Source organism: Pogoniulus pusillus, chromosome 12 (genome assembly GCF_015220805.1).
Source record: "Pogoniulus pusillus isolate bPogPus1 chromosome 12, bPogPus1.pri, whole genome shotgun sequence".
NCBI lineage: Eukaryota > Metazoa > Chordata > Aves > Piciformes > Lybiidae > Pogoniulus > Pogoniulus pusillus.
In genome coordinates, this window is record NC_087275.1 from 4,712,057 (window position 1) to 4,737,967 (window position 25,911).

Here is a 25,911-nt window from a genome sequence, read left to right on the forward strand (position 1 = left end):
AAGGTTTTCAGCTGGCTCAGCTTGTGAGCAGCCTCCCCTTATCACTACGGAGTTTCAGAAAGTGGAATTTTAATGGAGTGGAAAGGCTTTGGGTAATCTGTGCATTTGGAGCTTTTAATTCTGGACTTTACAACAGTGAGCTGTCTCCCCAAAATAAGAAATACATTCTGTCGAGGTGTGGGAGGCCTTTTAATATTTTGCACCTGAGCAAATTAATTAATAGGGGGTAAAAATTGATACCAAGATGAATGCAAAGCCGTATTTGGCTTCAACAGCTTGTCTTGCAAATGTGCTCTGCAATACAAACCCATTGTTAATCTCAACATTCTACTTTCACTTCTAAGTGGGATATAGTGGTGATCAACTGAAAAGGAGAAAGGTATTTGAGTCTTTAGTCTGGTACCCAAGCATAAATCGAGGCTGCGTGGCAAATGGCTGAGAGCAGCCCTGAGGAAAAGGATCTGGGCTAATGAAAAGCTCAACATGAGTCTGCAGTGTGAGTGCAGTCCAGACAGCAACCCTGTGCTGGGCTGCAGCAAGACCAGTGTGGGCAGCAGGGCAAGGGAGGGGATTCTTTTCCTTTACTCTGCTCTCCTCAGACCCCACCTGGAGTACTATGTGCAGTTCTGGAGCCCCCAACATAAGAAGCGCATCCAACAGTTGGAGCAACTCCAGAGGAGGCCAGGAAGATGCTGAGAGGGATGCAGCCCGAGGCTGTAGCCTGAGGACAGGCTACAAGAGCTAGGGCTCTTCAGCCTAGAGAAGAGAAGGCTTTGAGGAGACCTTAGAGTGGCCTTCCAGTATCTGAAGGGAACCTACAGGAAGGCTGGGGAGGGACTATTGACAATGTCTTGTAATGGTAAGGATAATGAGTTTAAAGTGGCAGAGGGGAGATTCAAACTAGATGTCAGGAAAGGGTTCTTTGCAATGAGGGTGGTGAGATACTGGCACAGGTTGCCCAGGGGGGTTGTGGCTGCTCCTTCCTTGAGGTGTTCAAGACCAGGTATATATACATATATATGTACCATATATATATACACACATATACATACACTCTCTCTCTATGCATATATATATATATATATATATACTCTTACTCTCTCTATATATATACATATATATAAAAACATGTTATGGTCAACATTCTGCACTAAAAAAATTACCTTCCAAACTTTTCAGCCCTTTCCATGAATCCTCAATTCTCCCCCAAACCGAAATCCTAAATCCTGTCACCTGTCAGTTCCTGAACACATTTTTTTTTTCACACCATTCATCTTACAACTTCATCTCCATCAATCTACTCCAATCAACCAACTCAAACCTCAAACTGAAGTTAATCCAATCCATCATATGTGACACTGACCCTTTCTACTTTCTAAATTTGCCCTCTTCCTGAACCAGTGCCACGCAAACAGCGCCAGTCTCTGCAATCCAGATCTTCCTCAGAATCACAGAATCATAGAATCAGCCAGGTTGGAAGAGACCTCCAACATCATTCAGTCCAACCTAGCACCCAGCCCTAGCCAGTCAACCAGACCATGGCACCAAGTGCCTCATCCAGGCTTTGCTTCAACACCTCCAGGGACGGTGACTCCACCACCTCCCTGGGCAGCCCATTCCAATGCCAATCACTCTCTCTGCCAACAACTTCCTCCTAACATCCAGCCTATACTTTCCCCAGCACAACTTGAGACTGTGTCCCCTTGTTCTATTGCTGGTTGCCTGGGAGAAGAGGCCACCCCCCACCTGGCTACAGCCTCCCTTCAGGTAGTTGTAAGACAGCAATGAGGTCTGCCCTGAGCCTCCTCTTCTCCAGGCTAAACAACCCCAGCTCCCTCAGAATCCACAGCTTTCACACAGATAAACCTCTATGCCTTGCCTCCTGCCTTGTGTAGCTGTAAAGACTTAGAGGAAAGACCTTTTTAGGGACTTTGCTGCCTGCAGTGAATTAAAAAAGCTCATTTAAAAAGCACCTCACTGATTAAGAAGTAGAGCACCATGGAAGCGACCCCTGAAACTAGTTGGAAGGCTTATTCCTCCTCATGCTTCTGCCTGTAGTAGCAGCAAATATTTTTGGAAAGGTAATAGAGGCATTTTATTTTGCTTTGTGCAGACAGGGAGGAGATGAAGCACAGACTGTATCTGACTCAAGCATTAGGTATCTTTTGTGCTGTGGGTCTGGAAATCTGCCCTCCTTTTTGCTTTCCAGCTGCATATGTTTAGGAACATATTTCAGAAGAGTAAAATTTCTCTGAAGCAAAAATGTGTTCAGGCGAAGACTGGATGGGGCACCTAGTGCCATGGTCTAGCTGACTGGATAGGGATGGGTGATAGGTTGGGCTGGATGAGCTTGGAGGTCTTTTCCAACCTGGTTGATTCTATTCTATTCTACTCTATTCTACTTCTATTCCATTCTACTTCTATTCTATTCCTACTCCTATTCTATTCTACTCCTATTCATATTCCTACTTCTATTCTACTCTATTCCTATTCTATTTTATTCTATTTCTATTCTATTTATTCTACTCTACTCCTACTCTATTCCTATTCCTATCCCTACTCCTATTATATTCTATTCTACTCCTATTCTATTAAATTCCATTCTATTCCTATTTCTATTCTATTCTACTCTACTCCTACTCTATTCCTATTCCTACTCATATTGTATTATACTATTCCATTCCATCCCATTCTATTCTACTCCTATTCAATTCCATTCTATTCTACTCCTATTCTATTCATATTCCTACTTCTACTCTACTCTATTCCTATTCTATTTTATTCCACTTCTATTCTATTTATTCTACTCTACTCCTACTCTACTCCTATTCCCATCCCTACTCCTATTATATTCTATTCTACTCCTATTCTATTCAATTTCATTCTATTCCTACTTCTATTCTATTCTACTCTACTCCTACTCTATTCCTACTCCTATTATATTTTATTATACTATTCCATTCCATCCCATTCTATTCCATTCCATTCTATTCTACTCCTATTCTATTCAATTCCATTCTATTCCTACTTCTGTTCTACTCTACTCCTATTCTATTTTATTCTACTTCTATTTATTCTACTCTACTATTTTATTCCTATTCTTACTCCTATTCTATTCTACTCCTAATCTATTCCATTCTATTCTATTCTATTATATTCTATTCTATCCATATTCTATTCTACTCCTATTCTATTCTATTCCATTCTATTACTACTTCTATTCTATTCTACTTCTATTTATTCTACTCTACTCTTATTCCTACTCCTATTCTATTCTATTCAGCATGATCTGCTGGCTGAGTATGCCCAGCTTCAGGATCTCAAAGTAGAAGAAAGGCCATGCTGGAGACAGGATTTGAAAAGCTAGAAGGCATTCTCCCATCACAACTACAGGTCATTTCCTTCCTACTGTGCCACCCAATATTCTGCCCCTTGTTTGAGTTAGGTGCAGCACTGGATAAAAAGACAGAAGGCATGAGGATGCAGAGATCACTCAATTTCATTCAGACTGCTATGAAGTCACTTAGAGCTGAAAGTGCTGTCTGAATGCTCATTCATCCACAAAAAACACAGACTTACTATTTCTAACACATTAACATGGTTAATATATCAAATTATTTGGAGACCTTACACACAGTGAAGATTTGCCAATAGCATGATACTTTTTGGGACAGATTCATCATCTGCTTCATTTGTTTCACCTGAGAGATTAAATCCTACTCTGAGGGCAAGGGGAGTGGAGGCAATTCATAAATGCACACCCTTGCTAAGAAGCAATGCAGAGTGCTGCCCTGTAATTTTTTGGTCAATAAAATAGCTTGTAAAAACTGGAGAGTTATATCAAAAGCATATGAAATCTATCCTCTTGCTTCTGGCAGGGCAGTATGCTTGCACTACTACAGAAGGAAGCAATGGCATGGTCCCAGGAAATCAACTGATGGTTTTCTTGGGCTCCTTTTTTCACATTGACTCTTTAAGCACTTTTATATTTACATACTGTTGGTAGAAATTAACACAGTGCTAAATATATCACAGTATCACATTATCACAGTATCATCAGGGTTGGAAAAGACCTCACAGATCATCAAGTGCAACCCTTTACCACAGAGCTCAAGGCCAGACCATGGCACCAAGTGCCACGTCCAATCCTGCCTTGAACAGCTCCAGGGATGGCGACTCCACCACCTCCCCGGGCAGCCCATTCCAGTGTCCAATGACTCTCTCAGGGAAGAACTTTCTCCTCACCTCCAGCCTAGATTTCCCCTGGCACAGCCTGAGGCTGTGTCCTCTTGTTCTGGTGCTGGCCACCTGAGAGAAGAGAGCAACCTCCTCCTGGCCACAACCACCCTTCAGGTAGTTGTAGACAGCAATAAGGTCACCCCTGAGCCTCCTCTTCTCCAGGCTAACCAATCCCAGCTCCCTCAGCCTCTCCTCGTAGGGCTGTGCTCAAGGCCTCTCCCCAGCCTCGTTGCCCTTCTCTGGACACGCTCAAGCATCTCAATGTCTCTCCTAAACTGGGGGGCCCAGTACTGAACACAGTCCTCAAGGTGTGGTCTAACCAGTGCAGAGTACAGGGGCAGAATGACCTCCCTGCTCCTGCTGGCCACACCATTCCTGATGCAGGCCAGGATGCCACTGGCTCTCTTGGCCACCTGGGCACACTGCTGGCTCAATGACAATGAAAGAGAAAAGGAGAGAAAAAAAACATCCAAACAAACCCAAAGCAACAAATAAAGTGCAAATCCAAGCCAAAACCAAAATGACATGCAGAGATTAACAAAATCTATGTCCTAACTCTTCTTGTTCTCTGTAAAACAAACTCAGGGGAGAAACAGGAACTATAATAAAGAGAGCCAAGAGCAGTAAATCCCTTCAGGACTAAATAAAAACTAAATTTTGAATGCTTTCACTACAAGCACAACGTTTTTGACAAATCAAAACAGAATTCTATTATTCTGACTCAATCATAGAATCAAAGAATCAAAGAATTAACCAGGTTGGAAGAGACCTCCAAGATCATCCAGTATAAACCTAGCACCCAGCCCTAGACATTCTACTAGACCACGGCACTAAGTGACTCATCCAGTCTTTCCTTCAACATCTCCAGGGATGGTGACTCCACCACCTCCCTGGGCAGCCCATTCCAATGTCAATCACTCTCTCTGCCAACAATTTCCTCCTAACATCCAGCCTAGACCTCCCCTGGCACAACTTGAGACTGCCTCTCCCCTTGTTCTGTTGCTGCTTGATGGGAGAGAAGACCAACCCCCACCTGACCACAACCTCGTTTCAGGTAGTTCTGGCAGCAATGAGGTCACCCCTGAGCCTCCTCTTCTCCAGGCTAAACAACCCCAGCTCCCTCAGCCTCTCCTCATAGGGTTTGTGTTCCAGGCCCCTCACCAGCTTTGTTGCCCTTCTCTGGACACCTTCCAGCACCTCAACATCTCTCTTGAATTGAGGGGCCCAGAACTGGACACAGCACTCAAGGTGCAGCCTGACCAGTGCTGAGTACAGGGGAAGAATAACCTCCCCTGTCCTACTGGCCACACTGCTCCTGATACAGGCCAGGATGTCATTGCCTCTCTTAGACACCTGGGCACACTGCTCAGCCTACTATCTACCAGTATCCCCAGAACTGCAGGTAGACTATGTTGTAAGATTGAGAGTTTTTGCATAAACACCACATGTTGGATTAATATATAGATTAATACACAGAGACAGTAAAGATATCACAGTACATTCAAATTTATCACATAAAAGTCTGGAAAAATGAAAGAAAGAGTCCTAAATGTGGCTGTGAAGATCATTTGCATGCATAAGACACTCAGGTGCAAAGTTGTTCCTAATTCAAGTAGTGAAGAGTTAAGAAAGAAGCAAAACATTTCCATGTTAATGCAAGGTACATGGATAGAAAACTGCAAGAACTGTAAAGAACTGCTTTTTGTTGCAGGGGGAAGATAAGTAAGATTGAACAGCAGTTGTGGCTAAAACTCCACAGGAGTATGATTTTCTCATGACAGGGAGAAATTAAGGTGAAGTTTGCTGTCTGCCCTCTAGAGACAGAGTGGCTGGAGAGCAGGGAGGCAGAGACCTGGGGGTACAGGTAGACAGTAGCTGAACATGAGCCAGCAGTGTGCCTAGGTGGCCAAGAGAGCCAATGGCATCCTGGCCTGGATCAGGAACAGTGTGGCCAGTAGGGCAAGGGAGGTTATTCATCCCCTACACTCAGCACTGTGTCCCATGCTGGGCTCCTCAATTCAAGAGAGATGTTGAGGTGCTGGAAGTTGTCCAGAGAAGGGCAACAAAGCTGGTGAGGGGCCTGGAACACAAACCCTGTGAGGAGAGGCTGAGGGAGCTGGGGGTGTGCAGCCTGGAGAAGAGGCTAAAAAACGTGACCTCACTGCTGTCTACAACTACCTGAAGGGAGGCTGTAGCCATGTGGAAGTTGGTCTCTTCTGCCAGCAACCAGCATTATAACACAGGGACACAGTCTCAAGTTGTGCCAGGGGAGGTCTAGACTGGATGTCAGGAGGAAGGTGTTGCCAGAGAGAGTGATTGGCATTGGAATGGGCTGGCCAGGGAGGTGGTAGAGTTGCCGTCCCTGGAGGTGTTGAAGCCAAGCCTGGCTGACGCACTTAGTGCCATGGTCTAGTTGACTGGCCAGGGCTGGGTGCTAGGTTGGACTGGATGATTTTGGAGGTCTCTTCCAACCTGCTTGATTCTATGATAGACAGATAGACAAATTTGCCATTGGAATGAGCTGCCCAGGGAGGTGGTGGAGTCACCATCCCTGCAGGTGTTCAAACAAAGCCTGGATGAGGCACTTAGTGCCATGGTCTGGTTGACTGGCTAGGGCTGGGTGCTAGGTTGGACTGGCTGATCTTGGAGGTCTCTTCCACCCTGCTTGATTCGATAAGGAAGGAAGGAAGGAAGGAAGGAAGGAAGGAAGGAAGGAAGGAAGGAAGGAAGGAAGGAAGGAAGGAAGGAAGGAAGGAAGGAAGGAAGGCAGGCAGGCAGGCAACCAGCCAGCCTGGATGAAGCTGACTGGCTAGGGCTGGGTGCTAGGTTGGACTAAATGAGCTTGGAGGTCTCTTCCATCGTGGTTGACTGTATGAATTCTATGATTCTAAGTATTTCCTTTTCATGCCACACTTAGTACATTCAAGAGGTCTGTCATTTGCAATCCTTTTGTTTCTTCTTTTTTCAGTTTCCTTCAGAGGTATTCGTTTTGATTTGTGTTGGAGAACAGCACTTACAGTGTTTATCTTTCCCTGATTTGTGAAAATGTAAAGCTAATCCTTCCCAAGCAGCAGCTCAGAAATGAAAGCAGAACATCAACCCTTGCACTGATGCCCATTTGCATTTTAGGAGTTTACAAGTGTATAAAAACAATGAGCTGATAATTCAACATTCTTTTCAGATAATGCTGTCTACAGAAATGAGTAGGATGAACAGGTTTTCCTCCCACAGTTGAGCTTCTCTTACAGAAGTTATTTTTTGGAATGATTATTGTAACGGACTGCCTATCCCACTCCAACAATAAATGCTCCCCAGGAGGCAAACTAGGAAAATAAATGCTTTGCCAAAGCAGACACAATAAAACATCTCTGGTCTTTGGCTTTTTTTCTCTCTCCAGAAGATCAGAGGGAAAAAAAAACATGGGCCTTTGAGACTACTGACAGGTTACACATCTCTGGATTCTGGGACAGCAGTAGAAAAAGGGAGGTTCTTCTGCCCCTGTACTCATCACTGGTCAGGCCACACCTTGAGCACTGTGTCCCATGCTGGGGTCCTGAATTCAAGAGAGATGTTGAGGTGCTGGAAGGTGTCCAGGGAAGGGCAATGGAGCTGGTGAGGGGCCTGGAGCACAGCCCTGTGAGGAGAGGCTGAGGGAGCTGGGGGTGTGCAGCCTGCAGAAGAGAAGGCTCGGGGCAGAGCTCATTGCTGTCTACAACTACCTGAAGGGACATTGCAGCCAGGTGGGGTTGGCCTCTTCTGCCAGGCAACCAGCAACAGAACAAGGGGACACAGTCTCAAGTTGTACCAGGGGAGGTCTAGGCTGGATGTTAGGAGGAAGTGCTTCCCAGAGAGAGTGATTGGCATTGGAATGGGCTGCCCAGGGAGGTGGTGGAGTTGTCATCCCTGAAGGTGTTCAAGAAAAGCCTGGCTAAGGCACTTAGTGTCATGGTCTGGTTGATTAGCTAGGGCTGGGTGCTAGGTTGGACTGGATGATCTTGGAAGTCTTTTCAACCTGGTTGATTTTATGATTCTAATAATAATATATGCCTTGAACTAGAAGTCTTTCACATTTTGAATTAAGGCTGTGAACATGAGGCTGATTCTATGATTCTAAAAAAAATATTATGATAATGATCCCAGCTTTCTCCCTCTGAGAATCTGCTGGAGCTTGTAAGGGGGGAAAAAAATGAGAGCAACAAATTTCTTCAAAAAGATCCATCATAACTCAGGCAACAGTTCTGTCTTCCAAATGTCTTTTGATAAATGGCATGCACATTACACTGAAGTAGATGTATAGAGGATTTTTTTAGTGTCTAATGTAATTATAATGATTTATACTATCTGATGGAAAACTGATACTGTGAACTAGCCCATTATCTTGATCCAGTGTGAATCTCTGCAGTTAGGAGGATCTTTATACACACTTTTATATTTAGAGACTAACCATTAAATTGAAAATTCCATATTCTTCTCAACAAAATAGAACAGGAACTGGAGAAACACAGGAACAATTGCCTACCTAAATTCATTTCTCAAATGCACCACTTAAAATATCCACAGCAAAAGGAATCACAGAATGTTAGGGGCTGGAATGGACCTGGAACAGACAGACTGAGAGCTGGGCACAGAGGAACCAGATGAAGTTCAACAAGGACAAGTGCAGAGCCCTGCATCTGGGGAGGGATAACAAACTTCACCAGTACAGGCTGGGAGGTGACTGCTGGAGAGCAGCCCTGTGGAGAGGGACCTGAGGGTGCTGGTGGCTAAGAAGTTACCCATGGCACAGCAATGTGCCCTTGTGGCCAAGAAGGCCAATGGGATCCTGGGGTGTATTAGGAAGAGTGTGTCCAGCACATCCAGGGAAGTCCTACTGGTCCTCTATTCTGCCCTGGTGAGACCTCATCTTGAATACTGTGTTCAGTTTTGGGCTCCCCAGTTGAAGGGGGACAGGGATCTGCTGGAGAGAGTCCAGCAGAGGGGTACGAGGATGATTAGGGGACTGGAGGGCATGGCTGATGAGGAGAGGCTGAGAGACTTGGGACTTCTTAGTCTGGAGAAGAGAAGACTGAGAGGGGATTTGATAAATGTTTCCAAGTGTGTGAAGGATGCCAGGAAGGGGGGGGACAGGCTCTGCTCACTGCTCCCTGGGATAGGAGAGGGAGCAATGGGTGTAAGTTGCAGCACAGGAGGTTCCACCTCAACACAAGGGGGAACTTCTTTACTGTAAGAGTCACAGAGCAGTGGCACAGGCTGCCCAGAGAGGTTGTGGAGTCTCTTTCTCTGGAGCCTTTCCAGGCCTGTCTGGATGTGTTCCTCTGTGATCTGTGTCAGATAGGATTGTCCTGCTCTGGCAGGGGGTTGGACTCAATGATCTCCTTGGGTCCTTTCCAACCCCTGACATCCTGTGATCCCGTGAAAGATTATCTCATCCAAACCCCCTGCCAGAGCAAAATCACCTATAGCAGACAGATCATACAGGAAGGCATTCAGGCAAGTCTTGGGTATCTCCAGAGTTGATTGGCTCGAGCTGGGTGCTAGGTTGGACTGGATGATTTTGGAGGACTTTTCAACCTGGTTGTTTCTATGACTCTTGTAATAACATATGCCTTGAACTAGAAATCTTTCACATTTTGGGTCAAGGCTGTGAACATGAGGCTGATTCTATCATTCTAAAAAAAATTATCATAACAATTCCAGCTTTCTCCCTATGAGGATCTGCTGGATGATTCTATGAAATCATGATTCTATGATTCATGATCCTATGATTCTATGAAATCAGCCCTAAGTGCCATGAGAAATCACAGAGGGAAACCATGACAGACCTAGGAATGAAATCTCGACCTTTCATATTCTCAGGATTAACCATTGGGTATGATTTAGAGTCATAGAATCAACCAGGTTGAAAGAAACCACCAATGGATAGTAAATTCATAGCTGGATCCTCATGGAATACTTTGCAAAACAAATTCTGGAAGCAATTAGTTTTTATCACAGAATCATAGAATCAAGCAGGTTGGAAGAGACCTCCAGGGTCATCCAGTCCAACCTAGCACCCATCCCTAGCCAGTCAACCAGACCATGGCACTAAGTGCCTCAGCCAGGCTTCTCTTGAACACCCCCAGGGATGGCGACTCCACCACCTCCCTGGGCAGCCCATTCCAATGCCAATCACTCTCTCTGGCAAGAACTTCCTCCTAGCATCCAGCCTAAACCTCCCCTGGCACAACTTGAGACTGTGTCCTCTTGTTCTATTGCTGGTTTACACATCAGGGAAGAGCTCAGACCTCTGAGGTTATGCACTAGAAACAATGAGTAAACTACAGGAGAAAGAATACTGAAGAGACATGTATAGGGTTAACACTCCTGGGGGAGTGACCCTGAACCTGACCCTAGGGGTCTTGGCCCCTCCTCAGGGGTGGGCCACACTCCAGGTGATGGTTAGCCCACTCCCCCCACTTCCTGACAGTAAAGGAATAGTTCCAGATCTATATTATCATTGTTGGCTCCCCTAACAAAGTCTAACAAAGTACAACCATTTATAAATATCAAAGGTGGTTTTGCTACCTTAAAACAAGGTATGAAAATTCAACCTTTATAAGGTGAACCTGCATTTGAAATCAAACTATCATGAGCACAATTTACAAAGAGGAGCTGCTTTAGTTCAGTAGCACTAGAATGACTCAAAATAATTCAGTCAGACCATGCTAGCAGAGGATCCTTGGCAAGTTTTTCTAATGACCTTGTATTAAAGGTGAAATCTGTCAGGTTTTCATTTCTAAGTCTCAGTGGTAAAAGCTTGTAAGCACAAATAAATTCTCTTTCAAACTATGTGAGTTATGGAGCTTCCCTAGGCTCTATATGGGATTCACTCTTTCACCATCTGTACAGTTCCTCTAGTTAGCAGTTATTTGCCATGGTGTTGTTGCAGTGTGTCGTTTTTATTCTGGTGATACCCTTTTTTACCCTTCAATAAAGAAAACTCAGGGACACTGAGGCTAGAGAACGGCGATGAAGCTGGTGAAAGGCTCTGCTAGTTTGAAGCTAACTAGAATGTTGTGGTAAGAAGGGTTAGATCACAGGCTGTGAAATGGAAACAATGGCGATGTCTACTTCACTCATAGGCTTGCTGAGATGTATAAGAACAAGAATCCGAACACATATAAGGGAGTCACTCTTTCTCCAGGCTGTGGGCTGCATTTGTCTCTAACCTCACCCTCTGTCTCTCTGATTAATCCACTTGCTTCCTAACTTCCCTAACTGACCCTCCATTCTTCCTTGGGTCAAAAGGTAATGTCTGGGTTAAGGTAGAGGAGTGAGAAAAGGTGGAAGGGTCATTGGGAGCCCCTCCTGGGGACTCAGCTTTCTGGGAGGGCTGTTGTGTTTCTGTATTACCTTTTACCTTGTCTATTTCTGTCTATAGCTGTATATACTGTAACTATCTGCTTGTATATTGAGCTAAGCTGTAAAAATAAGCTTCATTCAATTTCCAGAGCTGCTGAGTCTAGTCTGGGTGATTTCCAAAGTGGGGGGGGGGGAGGCAGGAAACACCCAAACCACCACAGAGGCCTGGAGCACAGCCCTATGAGGAGAGGCTGAGGGAGCTGGGGGTGTGCAGCCTGCAGAAGAGGAGGCTCAGGGCAGACCTCATTGCTGTCTACAGCTACCTGAAGGGAGGCTGTAGCCAGGTGGGGTTGGTCTCTTCTACTAGGCAACCAGCCACAGAATAAGGGGGCACAGTCTCAAGTTGTGCCGGGCTAGGTATAGGCTGGATGTTAGGAAGATCTTGCCAGGGAGAGTGACTGACATTGGAATGGGCTGCCCAGGGAGGTGGTGGAGTCGCCATCTCTGGAGGCATTCAAGAAAAGCTTGGATGAGGCACTTAGTGCCATGGTCTGGTTGACTGGCTAGGGCTGGGTGCTAGGTTGGACTGGATGATCTTGGAGGTCTCTTCTAACCTGCTTGATTCTATGATTCTATAATGCCTGGAGTACGTTAATAACATTAGAGCTGATAACTTTGTGAAGATGATGCAAATAAGAGGAATTTCAGTCTCCTTTGTGTACCTGTTCCTAACATGGAACATGTTCCTAACATGCTGTGTTACTGGCTTTATTTCAAGATATTACCCTGAATAAGAAGTGTGTTGGGATATTGTACAGGCTTCTGGTTTATCTATCTGTTTGAATACACATCTGCCTTTAGAAGTGTGGGTGCCTATGAGCCAGCAGTGTGCACATGTGGCCAAAAAGGCCAGCAGTATCCTGGCCTGTATCAAGAATAGTGTGGCCAGCAGGAGTAGGGAAACAGTCATAGAATCATAGAATCATAGAATCAACCAGGTTGGAAGAGACCTCCAAGATCATCCAGTCCAACCTATCACCCAGCCCTAGCCAATCAACTAGACCATGGCACCAAGTGCCTCATCCAGTCTTTTCTTGAAGACCCCCAGGGACAGTGCCTCCACCACCTCCCTGGGCAGCCCATTCCAATGCCAATCACTCTCTCTGTGAAGAACTTCTTCCTAACATCCAGCCTATACCTACCCTGGCACAACTTGAGACTGTGTCCCCTTGTTCTATTGCTGGTTGCCTGGCAGAAGAGGCCACCCCCCACCTGGCTACAATGTCCCTTCAGGTAGTTGTAGACAGTAATAAGATCACCCCTGAGCCTCCTCTTCTCCAGGCTAAACAGGCCCAGCTCCCTCAACCTCTCCTCATAGGATTTGTGCTCCAGGTCCCTGTGCTTATTATTTGTACTAGTTTGAAGATAATTGGAATATTTTAGTGAGAAAAATTAGATGATAGGCTGTGAAAAGGAAATGCTGCTGAGGTCTGCTTCACTCATAGGCTTACTGAGATGTATAAGAACAAGAACACAAACCAGAGATAAGACAGAGTGGGAGAGTCAGAACGTGTGGGTCTCTGTCACAGTTGGTGCCTGTGCTTTCTCCCTAGGCTTTGCTGTGTAACTAATCCTTCTGCTTCTAACCCCCTCTTGCTGATCCTCCAACCTCACCTTCCACATAAGGCAAACCCTGGGATAAGGTAGAGGGGTGGAAAGAAGGTGGAAGGGTGGTTGGGAGCCCCTCCTGGGGACACAGGTTTCTGGGAGGGCTGCTGTGTTTCTGTATTAATTTTTAACTTGCCCATTTCTGTCTATAGCTGTATATATTGTAAATATCTGCTTGTATCTTGTCCTAAGCAGTAAATGTAAAGTTTCATTCCTTAACTTCCAGCCAGCTGAGTCTAGTCTGGGTGATTTCATAAGAGTGGAGGGGTAACTCCCAAACCATCACAGCTTTGCTGAGGCTACCCCTTGAACACTGGGCTATGTTTTGGACCGCTCATGGCAGGAGGGCCATTAAGGTGCTGGGGCAGGTCCAGAGAGGAGAGGCAAAGCTGGTGAAGTGCCTGAAAAGCAAGTCTTCTGACAAGCAGCTGAGGCAGCTGGGTTCCTTTGGTCTGGAGAGGAGGAGGAGGCTGTGGGAAGACCTGATCGTTCTCTACAACTACCTGAAAGGTGGTTGCAGTGAGGTGGAGGTCAAACTCCTCTCTCTAGTGCCAGGTGATGGAACGAGAAGTAATGTCCCGAAATTCTGCCAGGGGGAGGTTTAGGTTGGATACTGAGGGGAAAAAAAGTCTTTACTGAAAGAGTGGTCAAGCCTTGGAACAGGCTGCCCAGGGAGATGGCAAAGTCACTGTCCCTTGAGGTATTCAAAACATGTGTGGACATGGCACATCAGAATACGGTTAACAGCCACAGTGCTCTTAAGTTTGTGGTTGGACTCAACGATCTTAGAGGTCTTTCCCAAGTGAAATAATTCTATGATCATTACATGTATTGAAGAAAGGATTGAAACTGCAGCTCTGGTCAATAAAATTTATCCTTGTTTTTATGTTTTTCAGGTAAAACACTGAGGTGAATGTAACCTATGATTTACTAAGATGACAAATATATATGTAGAGCAATGCAGTAGATTTTATCATCTGCTGTAAGAATGGGTAGAATATATGTTAGGTTGAATATGACCATTAATGAAGATCTGGTGAAGGCTCAAGAAATGAATTGATTTCTAACTAAGAGGTAACACGAGTCATTGCAGGCAATAACAGGGTATATTTGTTCAACACTCCTCACACAATCCCTCCTGACTTAAACTTCAAACAAGCTGATACCAATTTCATTGACATAATGAGCACAAAGCAAATCAAGTGAATAAAGTCCAGTGTAATCTTTGCCTCTTGGATAATATGCACTTAGACAGTGTATCAAGTGCCATGATGATATCAGAGATTGAGTTATGTACCAGTGCCAAGTGGTGTCTCTCAGGGGTCAGTGCTGGCACCAGTGCTGTTGAACATCTTTGTCAGTGATATGGACAGAGGAATCAGTGCACTCTCAGCAAGTGTGCAGATGACACCAAGCTGTGTGCCACAGTCAACTGGCTAGAGGGCAGGGATCCATCCAGAGGGATCAGGACAGGCTGCAAAGGTGTGCCCAGGCCAGCCTCAGGACATTCAACAAGGTCAAGTGTAAGGCCCTGCACCTGGGCACAGTCCCAAGCACAAATCCAGGCTGGGAGTTGAATGGCTGAGAGCAGCCCTGAGGAAAAGGATCCGGGGGTCTGGGATGATGAACAGCTCAACAGGAGACTGCAGTGGGAGTGCAGCCCAGCCAGCAACCCTGTGCTGGGCTGCAGCAAGAGCAGTGTGGGCAGCAGGGCAAGGGAGGGGATTCTGCCCCTTGGCTCTGCTCTCCTCACACCCCACCTGCAGTCCTGGGTGCAGTTCTGGAGCCCCCAACACAAGAAGGACATGGAACTGTTGGAGCCAGTCCAGAAGAGTGACACAAAGACACTCAGAGGGCTGCAGCAGCTCTGCTCTGAGGACAGGCTGCAAGAGTTGGGGCTCTGCAGCCTGCAGAAGAGAAGGCTTTGAGGAGACCTTAGAGTGGCCTTCCAGTACCTGAAGGTAACCTACAGGAAGGATGGGGAGGGACTATTGACAATGTCTTGTGATGACAGGACAAGGGGGAATGGGTTTAAGCTGAAAGGGGAAAATTCAAACTAGATGTTAGGAAAGGGTTCTTCGCAGTGAGGGTGGTGAGACACATAGAATCAACCAGGCTGGAAGAGACATCCAACATCCTACAGTCCAACCTAGCACCCAGCCCAATCCAGTCAACTAGACCCTGGCACTAAGTGCCTCATCCAGGCTTTGCTTGAACACCTCTGGGGAGCCCATTCCAATGCCAATCACTCTCTCTGCCAACAACTTCCTCCTAACATCCAGCCTAGACCTCCCCTGCCACAACTTGAGACTGTGTCCCCTTGTTCTGTTGCTGGTTGCCTGGCAGAAGAGACCAAACCAACCTGGCTACAGCCTGCCTTCAGGATGCTGCAGACAGCAATGAGGTCAGCCCTGAGCCTCCTCTTTTCCAGGCTAAACACCCCCAGCTCCCTCAGCCTCTCCTCACAGGGCTGTGTTCCAGGCCCCTCAACAGCTTCATTGCCATTCTCTGGACACATTTCAGCACCTCAACATCTCTCTTGAATTGAGGAGTCCAGAACTGGACACAGTACTCAAGGTGTGGCCTGACTGAGTATAGAGGAAAAATAACCTCCCTTGTCCTGCTGGCCACACTGTTCCTGATCCAGGCCAGGATGCCATTGGCTCTCCTGCCCACACTAGTGACTCATGTTCATCCTACTATCTACTACTACCCCCCAGGTCCCTTTCTGTCTGTCTGCTCTTCAGCCAATCTGTCCCCTTCTACTGACATTCTCTGTCACCTTCAGATCCCAGGGCAGGCATCGACCTCACCTTGCTGAAAATGGCAGCAGAAATTCCAAACTTTCATAAAGGAAAGATGAAGGTCCATAAATAGGAGCATAGAGGCAAGAGTGCTGGATTTCAGAGATATAAATGCCCACAGGGAAACACTTCTGGCAGCAAAGCCCTCTCAGTTGTAAGCTTTTGTTTCCACTGTCAGAGAATGGTTTGCCAGTTGTGCTATACTTTAAGATGAGGAACACATCTTTCTTTACTGCTTAGACAAAGTAATGTGAAAAGCAGGAAGACATCAGATCCTTTTATGTCTTTCAGCACAATAGATTACGCAATGGACCCTATACTTTTCACAGTATCACAGTATCATCAGGGTTGGAAGAGACCTCACAGATCATCAAGTCCAACCCTTTACCACAGAGCTCAAGGCCAGACCATGGCACCAAGTGCCATGTCCAACCTTGCCTTGAACAGCTCCAGGGATGGCGACTCCACCACCTCCCCGGGCAGCCCATTCCAGTGTCCAATGACTCTCTCAGGGAAGAACTTTCTCCTCACCTCCAGCCTAAATTTCCCCTGGTGTAGCTTGAGGCTGTGTCCTCTAGTTCTGGTGCTGGCCACCTGAGAGAAGAGAGCAACCTCCTCCTGGCAACAACCTCCCCTCAGGTAGTTGTAGACAGCAATGAGGTCACCCCTGAGCCTCCTCTTCTCCAGGCTAACCAATCCCAGCTCCCTCAGCCTCTCCTCGTAGGGCTGTGCTCAAGGCCTCTCCCCAGCCTCGTCGCCCTTCTCTGGACACGCTCAAGCATCTCAATGTCCCTCCTAAACTGGGGGGCCCAGAACTGAACACAGCACTCAAGGTGTGGTCTAACCAGTGCAGAGTACAGGGGCAGAATGACCTCCCTGCTCCTGCTGACCACACCATTCCTGATCCAGGCCAGGATGCCATTGGCTTTTTGGCCACCTGGGCACACTGCTGGCTCATGTTCAGGCGGGTATCAATCAGCACCCCCAGATCCCTCTCTGTCTGGCTGCTCTCCAGCCACTCCGACCCCAGCCTGTATCTCTGCATGGGGTTGCTGTGGCCAAAGTGCAGCACCCTGCACTTGGAGCTATTGAACACCATCCCCTTGGACTCTGCCCATCTGTCCAGGCAGTCAAGGTCCTGCTGCAGAGCCCTTCTGCCCTCCAACCCAGTCACATCTGCCTCCAGCTTAGTGTCATTTGCAAACTTGCTGATGACTGACTCCATGCCCTCATCCAGATCATCTATGAAGATGTTAAAGAGGATGGGGAAGACAAAACTATTGCAGGGCTGAATTCCTTGTGGATATTAAGATACCTTCATCACAGGGCTGTTCAGCACCAAAACAAAAGCTGGTGACTCCGTGAAAGCACTGAGACCTCCAAAGATAATTCACAGCTACAGATCATGGGATTTTCTCTTATCACAGTGTCAAATTCAGTTTACTATATATAGCTTCAGCTGTTCATTCACTATGCCTGTGCACTTCTGATATAAGGGGGCATTAATTTTCACAGATGAGTGGGGCCCATGAGTAATTCTGAGTCATAATTCGTGTGCCTGCAGGGCAGTTTCTGTTTGAATTGCAATATATGGACACATGAAATAATCCCTGAATGCTGATGAGATTATGCTAATCTGTGCTGAAAGTTTGCTTCTGTGTACATGCACAAGCTGAGCCTGGGTAGGTATAGATTGGACATGAGGAAAAAGTTTTTCATGGAGACAGCAGTCAGGCACTGGAATGAGCTGCCCAGGGAGGTGGTTGAGTCAGACAAGCTGGATGTGTTTAAGGGTTGTTTGGATGTGGTGCTTAGGGCTACAGTTTAAGGTGAATCTTGTAGAGTAGATTTACAGATTTGGTGATCCTAAGGGTCATTTCCAACTTGGATGTTTCTGTGATTCTGAGAATAGAATCATAGAATCATGCAGGTTGGAAGAGACCTCCAAGATCAGCCAGTCCAACCTAGCACCCAGCCCTATCCAGTCATCTAGACCATGGCACTAAGTGCCTCAGCCAGGCTTTTTTTGAACACTTCCAGGGACAGTGACTCCACCACCTCCCTGGGCAGCCCATTCCAATGCCAATCACTCTCTCTGGGAAGAACTTGTTTTGATTTTCTTGTTGATTATATATATATATATGTATAGGACAAGGAGCAATTTGTGTGGTTCCAATTCAACACAAGGGGGAACTTCTTTACTGTAAGGGTCACAGGGCACTGGCACAGGCTGCCCAGAGAGGTTGTGGGGTCTCCTTCTCTGGAGCCTTTCCAGGCCTGTCTGGATGTGCCCCTCTGTGATCTGTGCTAGATTGTGTGGTCCTGCTCTGGCAGGGGGGGTGGACTCAATGATCTCCTTGGGTCCCTTCCAACCCCTAACATCCTGTGAGCCTGTGATTATGAACATCTTAAACTCTTGACCACTGCTACATGGCATCACAACCCACAAAGAAGTACAGTACAGTGCAAAAAAGACTAAAGCAAACTTCACTTCATAGCATACATAGACAAACATCTTAATTTGACTTTAAGCACTCCCCTCACTGATGACATCCAATGCATGCAAAGTATGAGGGAAAAAGACTTTACAAAACATGCAAGAATTAAAAAACAGAAAGAAATCTGAGCTCTATTTCAATCATTCAATAAATTATTCTAATACACAACTGCCATCAGTCAGCTGTTTGCTTTTATCACTATTATTGTCTTATATCTTCAAGCTAGAAATGTATGTAAGCATTCTTAAGTTCTGAACTATATGTAACTAAGCACAAACATTTGCCTTAAAATCTGGTCTTTAATTATCAAATTCAACTTTATCTACCAGAAAAGTTAAATAAATGCAGTAAAATATGTATTTGTTATGATTTCCTATGAAAATCATAGAATCAGTCAGGGTTGGAAGGGACCACAAGGATCATCTAGTTCCAACCCCCCTGCCACGGGCAGGGATATCCTACCCTAGATGAGGCTGGCCACAGCCTCAGCCAGCCTGGCCTTAAATACCTCCAGCAACGGGACCTAAACCACCTCCCTGGGCAACCCATTCCAGCCTCTCATCACTCTCATGCTCAACAATTTCCTTCTCACATCCAGTCTGAATTTACCCACCTCCAGCTTTGCTCCATTCCCCCTAGTCCTGTCACTCCCTGAGAGCCTAAAAAGTGCCTCCCCAGCTATTTTGTACCCCCCCTTAAGGTACTGCAAGACCATAAGAAGGTCAAATATTTGTTTATACACACACACGTGTGTATATATACACATATGCTTAGATGCATATGTATAGATGCACCTATGCATAGATGTAGATGTATATGCAAGTAAAAATGCACCTTTCAGGCTACATTTGCTACACCACCGCTTCGATGAACATCAGAGAATGGTTTAAGGCACAGCTGACCTCACATGATTAGTTCTGAAAGGTTTCCTTCTTTGTCACACTGATTTGTGACAATCACCTTGCCACTACGAAGTCATAAATCTCTGCAGAGATTATAGCACGCCTCAGAAACGGTGATGATCATTTTATACTAGTGTGAAAAGCTAGAACAATGCTTAGGAGACACTTATGTTCATTGTTGCCTGCTCAGAAATTTATGACTATGTCTTGAGATAAAAATATAAATTACATTTGCATATTTATGAGAGTTTTTATGTAATACCTTCCTGTCGATTAAAATGCCATCAACATCTCTACATTGCTGCGATGCATGTCAGAAATCAAACCAAAATGCACTTGGGTTTGTCTACCTCTCTATTTTTCTATCTACCCATCTCTATCTACCCATCTACCTATCTATCTACCCATCTATCTATTTATCTATCCATCTATTTCTCTCTCTATCTATCTACCTATCTCTCTATCTACTTACCTATACAACTATCTACCTATCTCTCTATTTATTTATCAATCTATCTCTCCTTTATCTGTCCATCTATCTATTTATCTACCTATCTGTTTATCTAATTATCTATCTCTCTATCTACCTACCTATCTCTCTATTTATCCATTCATCCATCTCTCTATTTATCCATCTATCTCTCTCTCTCTCTACCTATCTATTTATCTATCCATTTATCTGTCTCTCTCCATCTACCTATCTCTCTATCCATTTATCTATCTATCTATCTATCCATCCATCTCTCTATCCATCTATCTATTTATCTATCTATCTATTTATCTATATCTCTACCTACCTATCTCTCTATTTATCTATCCATCTATCAATCTATCTCTATCTATCCATCTCTCTCTCTATCTACCTATCTGTCTATCTATTCATCCATCTCTCTATCTATCTACCTACCTATCCATCTATCCATTTATCTATCTCTCCATATACCCATCTCTCTATCTATCCATCTATCTATCTATTTATCTATCTATCCATCTATTTATCTCTCTCTCTCTCTATCTACCTATCTTTCTATCTATCAATCTCTATCTATCCATCTATCTCTCAATCCATCTATCTCTCTCTATCCATCTATCTATGTATCTATCTATCTATCCATCCATCTATCTATTTATCTCTCTATCTATCCATCCACCTATTTATTTATCTATATCTCTACCTACCTATCTCTCTATTTATCTATCCATCTATCAATCTATCTCTATCTATCCATCTCACTCTATCTACCTATCTATCCATTCATCCATCTCTCTATCTATCTATCTACCTACCTATCCATCTATCCATTTATCTATCTCTCATCTACCCATCTCTCTATCTATCCATCTATCTATCCATCTATTTATCTCTCTATCTCCCTATCTCTCTATCTATCAATCTCTATCTATCCATCTATCTCTCTATCCATCTATCTATGTATCTATCTATCTATCCATCCATCTATTTATCTCTCTATCTATCCATCCACCTATTTATTTATCTATATCTCTACCTACCTATCTCTCTATTTATCTATCCATCTATCAATCTATCTCTATCTATCCATCTCTCTATCTACCTATCTATCTAACTATCCATTCATCCATCTCTCTATCTATCTACCTACCTATCCACCTATCCATTTATCTATCTCTCATCTACCCATCTCTCTATCTATCTATCCATCTATTTATCTCTCTATCTCTCTCTATCTACCTATCTCTCTATCAATTTCTATCTATCCATCTCTCTCTCTATCCATCTAACTATGTATCTATCTATCTATCCATCCATCTATCTATTTATCTCTCTATCCATCCACCTATCAATTTATCTATCTATCTATATCTCTACCTACCTATCTCTCTATTTATCTATCCATCTACCAATCTATCTCTATCTATCCATCTCTCTCTATCTACCTATCTAACTATCCATTCATCCATCTCTCTATCTATCTACCTACCTATCCACCTATCTATCCATCTATTTATCTCTCTATCTCTCTCTACCTATCTCTCTATCTATCTATCAATCTTTATCTATCCATCTATCTCTCTATCCATCACTCTATCTCTCTCTCTATCCATCTATCTATGTATCCATCTGTCTATATCTATCTATCTATCCATCCATCCATCTATCTATTTATCTCTCTCTCTCTCCCTCCTTAAAAAACTTCCCCAAAGAAAACCATTAACAAAACACAGTATGAGTAGTGATGACTGATCAACACGGAGAAGAACCTGCACCTAAGGCCAACTATGCAACTGTGGAACCCAAATCTCTTTTAACCATACAATTTCAAAGGCTCTTTCTTGGGTTTGAGCAGCAGAAATAAAAGCCTTGTGTGAAAAGGTTTAAGTTGCAGAACATGCAATGCAAGTTGAAGCGTGCAGGCAGAAACTCACCTCTACCTTTGTTCTTTGTAGCAGCCACTGGAAGCAAGCAAAAGATTGCACAAGAAGAAGAGAACAAAGATAGATTAGACAGAAGTTTGAGCAAGTAGGAAGACAGAGAAACTTTATCACTATCGATTCAAAGCTAACAAACACCATTTCTAGGATTATTTGACCTATTTATTTGAAACGCTGCAGGACTGAGAGATAGTTCAGATCTATGATTCTGTCAGAAGACTTGTGTTGAGAATTGAGAAAATACATCACAAAACACACTCAAAAAGCATGGCAAGGACTGAAGAAAAATCATGGCCCATTCATCACAAATAGGTGAGAACATATGGACACAGATTTGTGAACTCCAAAAATTACAGCACCCTTTGCTTTGCCAAAAGTCACACACACAGTAACACACAGTATTATCAGGGTTGGAAGAGACCTCACAGATCATCAAGTCCAACCCTTTACCACAGAGCTCAAGGCCAGACCATGGCACCAAGTGCCACGTCCAGTCCTGCCTTGAACAGCTCCAGGGACGGCGACTCCACCACCTCCCCGGGCAGCCCATTCCAGTGTCCAATGACTCTCTCAGGGAAGAACTTTCTCCTCACCTCCAGCCTAAATTTCCCCTGGCACAGCCTGAGGCTGTGTCCTCTCGTTCTGGAGCTGGCCACCTGAGAGAAGAGAGCAACCTCCTCCTGGCCACAACCTCCCCTCAGGTAGTTGTAGACAGCAATAAGGTCTGCCCTGAGCCTCCTCTTCTCCAGGCTAACCAATCCCAGCTCCCTCAGCCTCTCCTCATAGGGCTGTGCTCAAGGCCTCTCCCCAGCCTCGTCGCCCTTCTCTGGACACGCTCAAGCATCTCAATGTCCCTCCTAAACTGGGGGGCTCAGAACTGAACACAGCACTCAAGGTGAGGTCTAACCAGTGCAGAGTACAGGGGCAGAATGACCTCCCTGCTCCTGCTGACCATACCATTCCTGATACAAGCCAGGATGCCACTGGCTCTCTTGGCCACCTGGGCACACTGCTGGCTCATGTTCAGGTGGGTATCAATCAGCACCCCCAGATCCCTCTCTGTTTGGCTGCTCTCCAGCCACTCCCACCCCAGCCTGTATCTCTGCATGGGGTTGTTGTGGCCAAAGTGCAGCACCCTGCACTTGGAGCTATTGAAGCCATCCCCTTGGACTCTGCCCATCTGTCCAGGCGGTCAAGGTCTCGCTGCAGAGCCCTTCTGCCCTCCAACCCAGCCACATCTGCCCCCAGATTGGTGTCATCTGCAAAGTCCATCTGAAGTACCTGAATTTATGTCATTCCATTGCCCCTATTTCTTGACCTCCTGTGAAGCTGATGCAAATAAACACCAGTTAAACTGCAGGTACTCCAATTATTTATAATCTATGTTGCATGATCATTGCTTTTCTTTGAAGCCTTTGTCTTCAAACAGGAAGGCTGGGGAGGGACTACTGACAAGGTCTTGTAATGACAGGATGAGGGGGGATGGGTTTAAACTGCAAGAGGGGAGATTCAAACTAGATATCAGGAAAGGGTTCTTTGCAGTGAGGGTGGTGAGACACTGGCACAGGTTGCCCAGGGGGGCTGTGGCTGCTCCCTCCCTGGAGGTGTTCAAGGCCACATTGGATGAGGCCTTGAGCAACCTGTCCATGGCAGCGACAAAGATGTTGAACAAGACTGGTCCCAGGACTGATCCTTGAGGAACTCTGCTTGTCACTGTCATTGCCATCAGTCTCCTGGCAGTGACAAGGAGAGGCTGAGGGAGCTGGGGATGTGCAGCCTGCAGAAGAGGAGGCTCAGGGGTGACCTCACTGCTGCCTACAACTACCTGAAGGGAGGTTGTAGCCAGGTGGGGGTGGCCTCTTCTCCCAGGCAAACAGCAACAGAACAAGGAGACACAGTCTCAAGTTGTGCCAGGGGAGGTATAGGCTGGATGTTAGGAGGAAGTGCTTCATAGAGAGAGTGATTGGCATTGGAATGGGCTGCCCAGGGAGGTGGTGGAGTCACCATCCCTTGAGTTCTTCAAGAAAAGCCTGGCTGAGGCACTTAGTGCCATGGTCTGGTTGACTGGATAGGGCTGGGTGCTAGGTTGGACTGGACGAGCTTGGAGGTCTTTTCCAACCTGCTTGATTCTATGATTCTAGGACAAGAAAATTAAAAAAAGCAATCCCCTGATGTCTGGAATCAGCATGACCCCACAGAACAGCTCTGCTTGGGTGAGGTGCAGCAAATGCAGATGCTTCTGCAGAACTCTATCCATAAGGCTGCTTAACAAGACATATTCACCTGCAAAACAGGCAGTAAATCTTAGACGTGTTAAAAACTGCTCTCATAGTAAACAAAGTTAATGGTGCTGTTCTAATTTTATAGTACTCAAACAGTTTCTCCTTCATGCAAATAGAAGTTGTTAATGAATGAATGGAGTCCATCAACCTGCTCATTTTCTCATGCTTCCTCTTCTTTTTCAATCCTGAGAATTACATCTGTACGAGTACCTCGTCACTTTGAATCAGAAGCATCATTTAAACTTAACAAAGGTCTGGAGGAAACATGCCCCCATCTAATCATTTAAAAGCCACAGGGGACATTATATTCACATGATAAAAGATTGATTATGCACCTCTGTGTGTATATATAAATAGGAAAATTTATATATAAGGTGTATGTAAAAATATCTCTGTAGTCTAATTATATAGAATGAATAAATATATATGCATACATATGCATATGTAAATTACATAATCTATGTGTATGGGCACAAATGTACATGAACATTAGTCTGTGTCTGCAGTTCCAAGTGTATATATCATAGAATCAGGTTGGAAGAGACCTCGAAGATTACCCAGCCCAACCTAGCACCCAGTCCTATTCATTCAACCAGACCATGGCACTAAGTGCCTCATCCAGGCTTTGCTTCAACACCTCCAGGGATGGCAACTCCACCAGCTCCCTGGGCAGCTCATTCCAATGGCAAATCACTCTCTTTGTGAAGAACTTCCTCCTAATATCCAGCCTATACCTCCCTCAGCACAACCTGAGACTGTGTCCCCTCTTCTGTTGCTGTATATATATACATACACATATAGATATATGCATATCTATGTCACGGCGACTCCACCACCTCCCTGGGCAGCCCATTCCAATGTCAATCACTCTCTCTGTGAAGAACATCTTCCTAATATCAAGCCTATACCTCCCCTGGCACAACTCGAGACTGTGTCTCCTTGTTCTGTTGCTGTGTGTATATATATATATATATATATATAGAGAGAGAGAGAGAGAGAGAGGTAACTCTTTCTTTCTCCCTATCTATATATATTCTTTGTATATATATATATATGTATCTATGTCACAGCGACTCCACCACCTTCATAGGCAGCCCAATTCAATGCAAATCATGCTCTCTGGGAAGAACTTCCCCCTAATATTCAGCCTAGACCTCCCCCACCACAACTTGAGACTGTGTCCCCTTTTTCTGTTGGTGTATATATAGATCTCTCACTCTTTCTCTCTGTATACATATATATGTATATCATAGAATAATAGAATCAACCGGGTTGGAAGAGACCTCCAAGCTCATCCAGTCCAACCTAGCACCCAGCCCTAGCCAGTCAACTAGACCATGACACTAAGTGCCTCATCCAGGCTTTTCTTGAAGACCACCCTGGGCAGCCCATTCCAATGGCAGATCATGCTCTCTATGAAGTATTTCCTCCTAATACCTTTCCTGGCACAACTTGAGACTGTGTCCTCTTGTTCTGTTTCTATATATATAGATATATGTATATCTATGTCCCGGTGACTCCACCACCTCCCTGGGCAGCCCATTCCAATGCCAATCACTCTCTCTGGCAACAACTTCCTCCTAACATCCAGCCTAGACCTGCCCTGGCACAACTTGAGACTGTGTCCCCTTGTTCTGTTGCTGTATATATAGACCTCTCTCTCTCTCTGTGTATATATATATATATATATATATATATATATATATACACACACACCTATATAGATATATGTATATCTATGTCACGATGACTCCACTACCTCCCT

The 25,911-nt window shown here is 45.0% G+C and overlaps 1 protein-coding gene across 5 annotated transcripts in view; it reads right to left on the bottom strand.

Moving 5' to 3' along the window:
• CADM2 (cell adhesion molecule 2) overlaps positions 1–25,911 on the bottom strand; it is an 871,614-nt gene that overhangs the window by 316,303 nt on the left and 529,400 nt on the right. For 4 of the 5 annotated variants that reach the window (XM_064152286.1, XM_064152284.1, XM_064152287.1 and 1 more), the window contains exon 2: positions 21,859–21,885. The exons of the other annotated variant lie outside the window; for it this stretch is intronic. In XM_064152286.1, the coding sequence (XP_064008356.1) occupies positions 21,859–21,885 (27 nt within the window). The remainder of the gene's footprint in view (positions 1–21,858; positions 21,886–25,911) is intronic. 5 annotated transcript variants of the gene reach the window in all.